The 12,337-nt window shown below is 44.7% G+C and overlaps 1 protein-coding gene across 4 annotated transcripts in view; it reads left to right on the top strand.

Annotated features, from left to right (window-relative positions):
• LOC144506201 (cell adhesion molecule DSCAM) overlaps nt 1–12,337 on the top strand; it is a 518,357-nt gene that overhangs the window by 276,859 nt on the left and 229,161 nt on the right. For all 4 annotated transcript variants that reach the window (XM_078232062.1, XM_078232059.1, XM_078232061.1 and 1 more), the window contains exons 3-4: nt 1,277–1,423; nt 7,374–7,652. In XM_078232062.1, coding sequence (XP_078088188.1) covers nt 1,277–1,423; nt 7,374–7,652 — 426 coding nt within the window. The remainder of the gene's footprint in view (nt 1–1,276; nt 1,424–7,373; nt 7,653–12,337) is intronic.

Below are 12,337 nucleotides of genomic sequence, written 5' to 3'. Positions count from 1 at the left end.
CCGTTTTCCAATCAACCGGCACTACCCCAGAATGCAACGAGTTTTGATAAATAATCACTAACGCATCCACTATTACCTCTGACATTTCTTTCTTTAGATAAAACAAATCCAATGCAGCAAATTCTAATAATTTGATAAAAGCCAAATCCTTCAAATATAAACACCAAAGAAAATTGGTGTTCACTAATTAAAATCCAACAAACACTTAGCTGAAATGGCTTAACCAAGGAAGAATCTTTGGCACAGTGGTTAGCACTGCTGCTTCACAGCACCAGGGACCCGGGTTCGATTCCCAGCTTGGATCACTGTCTGTGTGGAGTTTGCAGGTTCCCTCCGTGTCTGCGTGGGTTTCCTCCGGGTGCTCCAGTTTCCCTCCACAGTCCGAAAGATGTGTTGGTTAGGTGCATTGGCCAAGCTAAATTCTCCCTCAGTGTACCTGAACAAGCGCTGGAGTGTGGCGACTGGGGATTTTCACAGCAACTTCATTACAGTGTTAATGTAAGTCTACTTCTGATGCAAATAAGTAAACTTAAACTTCAATTTTAAAAAAAAATCACCTCCGTATTTTCGTGAACTTTCCAGTTCAGGTACTCTGGCTGGAGGGCGAGTAGAATTGGTTTATACCTAAATGTGAAGCAGGCTTGTGGTGAATCTACAACTGATTTTGTACCATGTCTGATCTTCTTCCCAATGAAGATCATAGAACAATAGTTCAGATTCTCTCTGCAGACTCAATTCCTGGTCTAACTTGGTTTGAAATTCCACATCTTGGCAACAGTTTTCAAGCTCATGAAAAATTTAAACAAAACTTGTGTAGTGTATACCACCAGGTTGTAGATTCATTACCATTCCAGCTAGAGCTGGCAGTGAGGATTAATTTCACACATTCCACGCATCACCCTTCAGTAATATTATTACTGTGGCACGATGACACAGTGGTTAGCACTGCTGCCTCAGAGCGTCAGGGACCTGGGTTCGATTCCCGGCTTGGGTCACTGTCTGTGTGGAATTTGCACATTCTTCCCATATCTGCGTGGGTTTCCTCTGGGTGCTCCGGTTTCCTCCCACAGTCTGAAAGACATACTGGTTAAGTGCAGTGACCCGAACAGGCGCCGGAGTGTGGTGACTAGGGAAATTTCACAGTAACTTCATTGCAGTGTTAATGTAAGCCTTACTCGTGACTAATAAATAAACTTTACTTCACTTTATTTTGTTATTTTGTAATGTGCCTGTCAGGAAAAGAACTAATTGTGTCTCAAATTGTTGTGTTTTTCAGGATCTAGATTCCACATTACGCCTACCGGAGCCTTGTATATATTAGACGTACAGAACGAGGATGGCTTGTACAATTACCGTTGTATCACGCGGCACAGATACACTGGTGAAACGAGGCAGAGCAACAGTGCCCGGCTGTTTGTTTCAGGTAAGCCCCTCTTCCATGTACCCACGTGGGGCCATGAGAAACGCCGTCTCCTTCTGCTGTTGCATTATCTAGTGAAAACAAGAAGAGGAAAGTACGCAGGGAGAACATGGGTGGCACAGTGGCACAGTGGTTAGCACTGCTGCCTCACAGCTCCAGGGACCTGGGTTTGATTCCTGGCTTGGGTCACTGTCTGTGTGGAGTTTGCATGTTCTTCCTGTGTCTGCGTGGGTTTCCTCCGGATGCTACAATTTCGTCCCACAGTCCAAAGATGTGCGGGTTAGGTGCATTGGCCATGATAAATTGCCCCTTAGTCTCCCAGGATGCATCAGTTGGAGGGATTATTGGGGTAAATATGTGGGGCTATGGGGATAGGGCCTAGGTGCAGACTTGATGGACTGAATGGCCTCCTTCTGCTCTGTAGAGTCTCTATGATTTCTATGAATATGCAAAAAAGAGGTTTGCATTGATGATACTGGAACACAAGAAATAGAAGTAGGCAATATGGCCAGTCAAACCTGCTTCGCCATTCAATACAATCTTGGCTGATCTTGTGTATCAACTCCACTTTCTGGCCTGCTCCCCATGTCCCTTCATTTCATGAGAGACCAAAAACCTGTCCATCACATCCATAAATATATTCAAGCAACCTTCTGCAGCAGAGAATTCCAAAGATTCACAATCCTTTGAATGAACTTAATTGAGTTTTTTGAAGGGGTAACCAAGAAGGTAGATGAGGTCAGTGCAGTTGATGTTGTCTACATGGACTTTAGCAAGGCCTTTGACAAGGTACCGCATGGTAGGTTGTTGCATAAGGTTAAATCTCACGGGATCCAGGGTGAGGTATCTAAATGGATACAAAATTGGCTTCTTGACAGAAGCCAGAGGGTGGTTGTAGAGGGTTGTTTTTCAAACTGGAGGCCTGTGACCAGCGGTGTGCCTCAGGGATCAGTGCTGGGCCCACTGTTATTTGTCATTTATATTAATGATTTGGACGAGAATATAGGGGGCATGGTTAGTAAGTTTGCAGATGACACCAAGATTGGTGGCATGGTGGACAGTGTGGAAGATTATCTCCAATTGCAGCGGGATCTTGATCAATTGGGCCAGTGGGCTGACGAATGGCAGATGGAGTTTAATTTAGACAAATGCGAGGTAATGCATTTCGGTAGATTGAACCAGGGCAGGACTTACTCAGTTAATGGTAGGGTGTTGGGGAGAGTTACAGAACAAAGGGATCTAGGGGTACATGTTCATAGCTCCTTGAAAGTGGAGTCACAGGTGGACAGAGTGGTGAAGAAGGCAATTAGCATGCTTGGTTTCATCGATCAGAACATTGAATACAGAAGTTGGGATGTCTTGTTGAAGTTGTACAAGACATTGGTAAGGCCACACTTGGAATACTGTGTGCAATTCTGGTCACCCTATTATAGAAAGGATATTATTAAACTAGAAAGAGTGCAGAAAAGATTTACTAGGATGCTACCGGGACTTGATGGACTTGAGGAGAGGCTGAATAGACTGGGACTTTTTTCTCTGGAGCGTAGAAGGCTGAGGAGTGACCTTATAGAGGTCTATAAAATAATGAGGGGCATAGATCAGCTAGATAGTCAATATCTTTTCCCAAAGGTAGGGGAGTCTAAAACTAGAGGGCATAGGTTGAAGGTGAGAGGGGAGTGATACAAAAGTATCCAGAGGAGCAATTTTTTCACACAGAGGGTGGTGAGTGCCTGGAACAAGCTGCCAGAGGTAGTAGTAGAGGCGGGTACAATTTTGTCTTTTAAAAAGCATTTAGATAGTTACATGGGCACGATGTGTATAGAGGGATATGGGCCAAATGCAGGCAATTGGGATTAGCTTAGGGTTTTAAAAAAACAATAAGGGCGGCATGGACAAGTTGGGCCGAAGGGCCTGTTTCCATGCTGTAAACCTCTATGACTCTATGAACTCTATGAACTCATAGAGTCATAGAATAGAATCCATCCAGTTCGACCCATCAAATCTGCCCTGACAACAATCCCACCCAGGCCTTATCCCCATAACCCCAGGTATTTATGCTACTAATCCCCCTGACACTAAGGGGCAATTTAGCATGGCTAATCAACCTAACCCGCACATCTTTGGAGTGTGGGGGGAAGCCGGAGCACCCGGAGAAAACCCAATCAGACACAGGGGAGCACGTGCAACCTCCACACAATGACCAGAGGCCCGGAATTGAACCCAGGTCCCTGGCACTGTGAGGCAGCAGCCGCTCATGCCATCTCAGTCCTAAATGATTTGCCTTTTATCCTGAGACAATGTCCCCGTGGTTTTGTTTCCACTGGTCAGGAAATATATCAGCGTCTATCCTATCAAGGCCCTTCAGAATCTTGTATGTTTCAAAGCCTCTCATTCTTCTAAATTCCAGAGGATATGAGCCCAATTTACTCAATCTCTCACCAAAGGACAACCGCTTCATCCCACGGACTAATCTAGCGTATCTTTGCTTTATCGCCCCCCCCAGTGCAACTATCCTCTTTCCTAACGTGGAAACCAAAATTGCACACACTATGCCAGATGTGATCTCACCAAAGTCTTGAACTGAGTGGTACAGCTATCAGGAATGTCAAAACATCCTGGGTCACTTCTTGCAGAAAAGCGATGTAAAAATCATAAAGGGGATTGGCAGGTCAGACATAGAGGCGGGGTTTCCACTTGTGGGCGAGTCCAAAACAAGGGGCCATGAATATAAGATTATCAGCAATAAATCCAGTATGGATTTCAAGTGAAACATATTTACTAGGGGAGGTGGTGGTGTGGTGGTACTGTCATTGAACACAGGACTAAGAATCCAGAGATCTAGACTGATGCTCTGAGGACCTGGGTTCGAATCCCCTCATGGCAGGTAATGACATTTGAAAAGTCTAATGATGACCAGGAAGCCATTATCATCTGTTTCACTAAGAAAATCTGCTGTGCTTTCCTTACCTGGTCTGGCCTACACGTGACTCCAGATACACCCAATGCACTGCAGCAAATCACCAACCTCCTTAGAGAGCATCTTCCACCTTCCAAACCCATGATCTCTACCACCTAGAATGTCAAGGGCAGTCAACACATGGAACCTGCAAGTTCCCCCTCTAAGCCACAAGCCATCCTGGTTTGGAAACTTGCTGTTTCGTCACAGGGTCAAAATCTTAGATCTGTCCCTATAAGTGGATGTACCTACACCAGTCAGAATGCAGTTGTTCAAGAAGGCGGCGCACTGGCACCTTCACAGGGCAGTCAGGGATGGACAATAAATGTTGGCCTAGCCAGTCAGGCTCATATACCATTAAAGAAAAAAATCCGTCATTAAGCCAAGGTTCAGGTGAATGTACAAGATCTCATGACAGGTTACAGTCAGATCAACCATGATCTAATTGAATGGCGGAGCAGGTTTGAAGGGCCGCGTAGCCTACTCCTGCTCCTAACTCATACTTTTGTATGTTAGTGTTTATCATTTGAAGAAACAAAGGGAGTAAAGCAGTTCAGTTACTAACTTAGGCACATCTGTGGGGAGGGGAACACAGCTGACTATCGGTACAGTCGATACGTCATCAACCATTTCTGTGAAAGGTAATCCACCTGAAATATTGGGCGGAATTTTCTGGCCTCGCTCGTCCCGAAACCAGAAAATCCCACCCGAGGTCAACGGACCTTCCCATGGTCCGTCCCTCGACTGCTCCGATTCCCGTGGTGGGCGGGATGGTAAAATTCCGCCCACTAACTCTCTTTCTTTCTCCCCAGCTGTTGCCTGTCCTGAATTTTCTGTTCCAATTTCCCATTTTCAGCATTCGCAATATTTTGCTTTTGCTCGGAGTATTTCATTGCTGCTTGTGGGACTTTGCTATCTGCATAACAATGACTACAATTGGAAAATAATTCAGTGGATGTGATACACTTTGAGATGTGCTGGAGATATGTTAAACGCTAACAACTTGCATTTGTATTGTTACAATCTCCGTGGAGACCGATAACTTTTAAAAAGAGGTGAATTTCCCAGCGACTGATGGAAAGGAACCTCATCTTTAACAATTTTTACTTTGACAAACAAACTAATACTTCAAATCAAAGAAAAGGTACTTTCTCATTAACTAACTAATGCAGCCAAAATATATCATACAAAACCCTTTCACTGTGCACTGTGCTTTTGCCTGATGTATAGCACCATAGGAACAGTCCCGCTGCCACTCAAAGCTCTCCAGCGCATGTTCATTTCTCCCCAGTTGAAACCTCTGGTGTCCTTCGACAATCGTTCCACTCCACCTCAACAGCTCACTGTTCCTTAAATCTGAAAGAGCCATCTGTTCGGTTCCCTTTCTTTTGAACAGAAACCAAACTATTAAAAACATCCTGGGTAGAATTTTCATGTCCTGCCCGCCATGGGAATCGCAGCAGACGGTGGCGGACCATGCAAAGGTCTGTTGACCTCGATGGGAATTTCCAGCCTTGGGGCGAATGCGGTGGGGAAATCCTGCCCCCTGTTTAGTTGTCAGTTCACCCTGCTTTCCAACTGCAGAAACCTTTTGTCTCAGATGTCAGAAACAACAGCTGTCCTTTTCTGTGAAATACTGTGAAATGTGAAAACTGGATTTCTGTTTGAATTTCACTCCCCATGTCAACTGGATCACATGGGCATGTCTCTGGGCTGTTTATCTGGGATTACCTGTTTTACTTTGAACTAAAGGTATATTTCAAAACATAACTGTTGTATAGTTCAGCGGTCATGGCAAATTAGCAGCTATAAGGTAGCAGGAGCATCCCAAGGCACTTATTGGAATAATTAGAAGAGGCGAGCAAAGGTTTGGTTGAAGAGGTGGGTTTTAAGGGGAATTTTAAAGGAGGCAGAGGGGTTTTAGAAGGAAATTTCAAAGCGTGGGTTGTAGATAGCATTGGACTAGATTACAAAATCAGTCAAGTTTGAACGCACCACATTCTGATCTAGAGGTGGGAGTATCAAGTTAACACCCATTGCTGCTCTAGAGGGCCGGAGCATTTGTGACTGGGTAGGCGAGAGTAGCCAAGGTTTCCAGTCCGAGTGTTGATAATAGGTGAAGACCGGAATGATTTCAGCTTTGATGCCCTTCTTGGTTGAGTTGCTGTCAATGTTCACCATAGAGTCTAATGCAGACTTGGAGCAAGGTGTGAGAAGAGATGTCCATTGTTTTGATTTGATTTGATTCATTATTGTCACATGTATTAGTATACAGTGAAAAGCATTGTTTCTTGCGTACTGTTCATAGAGAAGGACAGGAGAGAGTGCAGAATGTAGTGTTACAGTCATAGCTAAGATGTCAAGAAAGATCAACTTAAAAAAGGTAGGTCCATCAAAAGTCTGATGGCAGCAGGGAAGAAGCTGTTCTTGAGTCGGTTGGTACATGTTCTCAGACTTTTGTATTTTTCCCGATGGAAGAAGGTGGAAGAGCGTATGTCTGGGGTGCCTGGAATCCTAGATTATGCTGGCTGCTTTTCCGAGGCAGCGGGAAGTGTAGACAGAGTCAATGGATGGGAGACTGGTTTGCTACATTCACAATTCTTTGTAGTTTCTTGCGGTCTTGGTCAGAGTAGGAGCCATACCAAGCTGTGATACAACAGAAAGAATGCTTTCTATGGTACATCTGTAAATGTTGGTAAGAGTTGTAATGGACATACCAAATTTCCTTAGCCTCCTGAGAAAGTAGAGACATTGGTGGGCTCTCTTAACTCAAACTATTGTGGGCTTCCTCCACCCCAACAGAAGTCAACCTGGAGAGGGTGGTTGGTGGGGTGGGGTTTAGGGAAAGGAGCAGCACTGTTGGCAATTTGAATGTTAATAGCAAACATCCTCTCACTTTGTTGAGTTTTGTGTGGAAATTTGAAGCTTGTCGTAATTTCATTTATCAAATATGACTGTGATTCCCCCCCCCCCCCCCCCCCCCCGCCCCAAACACAGATCCTGCCAATTCGGCTCCGACAGTTCTGGATGGATTTGACCACCGAACGGTCATGGCGGATCAACGGGTCGAATTGCCTTGTAAAGCCTCCGGGCATCCTGCCCCGAAATACCGCTGGGTGAAGGACAATGCCCCCCTAGCACGAGACAGCAGGTTCAGGCAAACTGTCACTGGGCTGCTCATTATGAAGACAGGCCCAGCGGATACAGGAAGGTACATCTGCGAGGTGTGGAACACCTTTGGGAACGCCGAGGTTGTCGGCCGACTGAATGTAAAACGTAAGTGAATGACGCACCCACTTCAGACACTGGCTGCCATCAGTTTGAGAGAGGTTTACCGATATAAGACCTATTATATGTCTGGCTAATGTCTTGTCATGCTAATCTTCTTGCTGAATTTCGCATATCCAGTCCACTCTTTCCCAGACTCTGCTCGAAGACCATTCAGCCCAGCATGGCTGTTCTTGTCTTTTAAAGAGCTATCTAATTAGCCCGACTCCCCCTCTTCTGTTCAAGTATTTAGTTATTTTTACAGGATCTTGTCTTCGCTGGTTGGGCCAGCCTTTATTGCCCATCCTGAACTGCCCTCCATTTCAGAGGGCATTTGAGAGTAAACCACATTGCTGTGGATCTGGAGTTACGTGTAAGCCAGACCAGGTAAGGATGGCAGATTTCCTTCCCTTATTGAACCAGATGGGCTTTTACAACAATCAACAATGGTTTCATGGTTAACATAAGACTTTTAATTCCAGATTTTTTATTGAGTTCAAATTTCACCATCTGCCATGGTGGGATTCGAACCCGGGTCCCCAGAGCATGACCCTGGATTGCTAGTCCAGTGATAATCCCACTATGCCACCACCTCTAATTCTTTTTTGAATGTTACTATTCAATCTGCTTCCATCACCCTTTCAGGCAGCACATTCCAGGTCCTTGCTGTGCAAACAAATCCTCATTTTCCCCCTGTACTTTTTTTCAAATTAATAAATTAATTATATATAATTTAAGAACACATTCCACCTCTCGTACGGTAGAAGGTATTCTGGCTTTGCTGCATGCTCAGAAATTAAATTGCAGCAAAAATGAATTACAGAAGGACCATTCCATTGAAACCTTTAAGGATTTTGGTAGAGAATAAAAAACATTTGAACAAGATTTGATTTGATTTGATTTATTATTGTCACATGTATTAACAAACAGTAAAAAGTATTGTTTCTTGCGCGCTGTACAGACAAAACATACCGTTCATAGAGAAGGAAAGGAGAGAGTGCAGAATGTAGTGTTACAGTCATAGCTAGGGTGTAGAGACAGATCAACTTAATGCAAGGTAGGTCCATTCAAAAGTCTGACAGCAGCAGGGAAGAAACTGTTCTTGAGTCGGTTGGTGCGTGACCTCAGACTTTTGTATCTTTTCCCCGACGGAAGAAGGTGGAAGAGAGAATGTCCGGGGGTGTGTTGGGTCCTTAATTATGCTGGCTGCTTTGTCGAGGCAGCGGGAGGTTTTAACAGTGTAAATGGATGGGAGGCTGGTTTGCGTGATGGATTGGGCTACATTCACGACCTTTTGTAGTTTATTGTGGTCTTGGGCAGAGCAGGAGCCATACCAAGCTGTGATACAACCAGAAAGAATGCTTTCTGTGGTGCATCTGTAAAAGTTGGTGAGAGTCGTAGCTGACATGCCAAATTTCCTTAGTCTTTTGAGAAAGTAGAGGCTTTCTTAACTATAGTGTCGGCATTGGGGATCTTTAAACAACAACACCTTACATTTTTCTAGTGCCTTCAGTATAGCCAAACCTGCCCAGATATCTCATAGCAGCATCATCAAATGAAGCTTGACACCAAAACAGAAAAGGAACAAGTTCACCAATGAAGCAGCTTTTGAGGAAGTTCTCAAAAGGAGGAAAGAGAGGAGGAGAGAGAGAGAGAGAGATGGAAAAGTTACAGGATGGGAATTCCAGAAGTTGGGCCCAGGCAACTGAGGGCAGAACCACCAATGATGGCACCAGGGAAAGCCAAGGATGAACATGGGCTAGAGCTGGAGCAGATCTGGCCCAGCTTTTAGTTTAGCTTAGATTTCAATTCTTCATAAATCAACAAGATTTCTTGCAAATGATTTTATTGTGTCCGTGGTCCGCAGTAAAACAACATAAAACAGAGCTTTACCTTAATTTTAGCCATTCCTCTGTTGCCCAAGGCAAGTGCAATTCCATTTCCAGAACACATGTTCAATTTAAAGGCACAATCGTCAAAAAAGATGAGGGATATTGTTGCCTGAAGCACCAATTTGGAGTTCGAAGATGGATACATGTTCCAACTGGTCTGCAATTGCCAGGAGTGAAAGCCTTAACGTTTGAGTGACAATCCAAACGAACATATTGTTAGGGACCAGTTCAGAAACTCCAAGGTATGTTATGAAGTTAGCCTAGACCCCAAATTGTTTTGATTTTGGCATTAGGGCGAGCATAACGTGTTTCGTTCCAGGGATATTTCGATTGACCCACTCGGGAGCTTATATTAAGGGAGACTTTGGAACCCAGCAGGAGGTTAGAAACCCTGATGCCTACTGATCTACCTTTGAAAAATGGCTGCAAACTATTAATCGTGCAACACGTGTAAGACACTGCGGGATGTTAGCTCTATACTATCCTCCTCATCGTTTACAGTCTTAGCATATTTCATGTTGCCCACAAATGTGGGAATCAAGGGAATTAGACAGGAAAGTGGAGTTGAGGATTATCATATCAGATCAGTCATGATCCCCTTCAATGGCGAGGCAGAGTTGATGGGCCGAATGGCCTACTTCTGCAATCCACGCTTTCTGGTCGGAATAGGGAGTTATGATGGTGTGGAGGGATTTGAAAATATGGATATGACTTTTAACTGTGGACCGGGAGCCAGCCTGGATCAGCCGGTTGAACAGAATTTGGGGGCAAGTTAGGGTCGGGATAGCAGAATGTTTTGAGGAGCTCAGCTGTCTGGAGGGTGGAGGATGGAGTTGGCAAATTGGAGAGTAGAAACGTTGGAATATAGCCGCTGACTAAAACACTTCATCGTCAGGCCCTCAAGTCCTCACAATCTGAAATCTTATTGAAACAGCATGTTACTTATTGTTACCAATTATCCGTTAATAAACATTTTGATGAGCTCCCTGAATGGGACAGATTGCTGAAACATCAAATAAATTGAACTGACTGCTGTGCAAATGAGAGTTGAATGTCATACCAACTCAGCCCTGCTGTACACCGTCTGTTCAAGAGGCATTTGATCAGTAAATTGAGACTGTGACCCATTAACACTGAGGTCACTTCTCAAAGGGCGGCCGTGCAGCAAAAGGTAAAGGGATGCTGTAATCTCATTGATAAATTTGAGGAGGTGAAGCACAGGGGCACTGTCACCTTGCTGATGAAGTTTGGGAGACAAGGCTCTAAACATTTATCACTTTGCAGGCAATGTATTTTATTCTCAAATGCCCTCTGAAATGGAGGGCAGTTAGGGATGGGCAATAAATGCTGGCCCAGCCAGCGACACCCACATCCAGTAAAAAATGAATTAAAAAAAAAGACACGTCGGGGAGAAAAGAGATATTAGGGATGTAGGAATATAGGGCCATTCAGCCCATCAAGCCTGCTCCGCTAAGGCTGATCTACCTCACTGCCACTTTCCCACACCATCTCCATACCCCTTGATGTCAATAGTCTCCAGTAATCTATCACAGAAACATAGAAACATAGGAGATAGGAGCAGGAGGAGGCCATTTGGAGCCTGCTCCGCCATTCATCACGATCATGGCTGATCATCCAACTCAGTAGCCTAATCCTGCTTTTTCCCCATAACCTTTGATCCCATTCGCCCCAAGTGCTACATCCAGCCGCCTCTTGAATACATTCAATGTTTTGGCATCAACTACTTCCTGTGGTAACAAATTCCACAGGCCCACCACTCTTTGGGTAAAGAAATGTCTCCTCACCTCCGTCCTAAATGGTCTACCCTGAATCATGATGTGGAGATGCCGGCGTTGGACTGGGGTAAACACAGTAAGAAGTTTAACAACACCAGGTTAAAGTCCAACAGGTTTATTTGGTAGCAAAAGCCACACAAGCTTTCGGAGCTCTTAGCCCCTTCTTCAGGTGAGTGGGAATTCCCACTCACCTGAAGAAGGGGCTAAGAGCTCCGAAAGCTTGTGTGGCTTTTGCTACCAAATAAACCTGTTGGACTTTAACCTGGTGTTGTTAAACTTCTTACTGTGTCTACACTGAATCCTCAGACTGTGACCCCTGGTTCTGGTTCCAGCGATGAAAATGTTCAGTGATTGAGCTTCCACAGGCCTCCAGGGCAGAGAATTCCAAAGATTCATCTGTACCGAGCAATATAACTGTACATCTTTTGTTCCTCAGCTCTAACCAAATAGATTTTGCCCTTGACCCTCTGAGTGAAGAAATTCCTCCCCATCTCAATCTTAAATGGCTTTTTCCCTTATTGTGAAATTGTGTGCCCCAGTTTTAGACTCACTAGACAGGTGAAACATCTCATCTACATCCAGCCTGTCACACTCTGTGAGGATTGTACATTACCAAGAGGTCACTCACTCTCATTATTCCAAACTTAAAGGAATACAGTCTTTATGTTTATTTATTAATGTCACAAGTCAGCTTACATTAACACTGCAATGAAGCTACTGTGAAAATCCCCCAGTTTCCACACTCCGGCGCCTGTTCGGGTACACTGAGGGAGAATTTAGCGTGACCAATGCACCTAACCAGTATGTCTTTTGGAGAGTGGGAGGAAACCGGAGCACCCGGAGGAAACCCACGCAAACATGGGGAGAACGTGCAAACTCCACACAGACAGTGACCCAAGCCGGGAATCGAACCTGGGCCCCTAGTGCTATGAAGCAGCAGTGCTAACCACTGTGCACCATGCCACCCCAGACCCAGTCTCCTCAATCTCTCCTCATAAAACAATCT

This window comes from Mustelus asterias, chromosome 17 (genome assembly GCF_964213995.1).
Source record: "Mustelus asterias chromosome 17, sMusAst1.hap1.1, whole genome shotgun sequence".
Taxonomy (NCBI): domain Eukaryota; kingdom Metazoa; phylum Chordata; class Chondrichthyes; order Carcharhiniformes; family Triakidae; genus Mustelus; species Mustelus asterias.
Note: the sequence above shows the minus strand (reverse complement) of the source record. Positions and strands in the feature narration are given on the sequence as shown.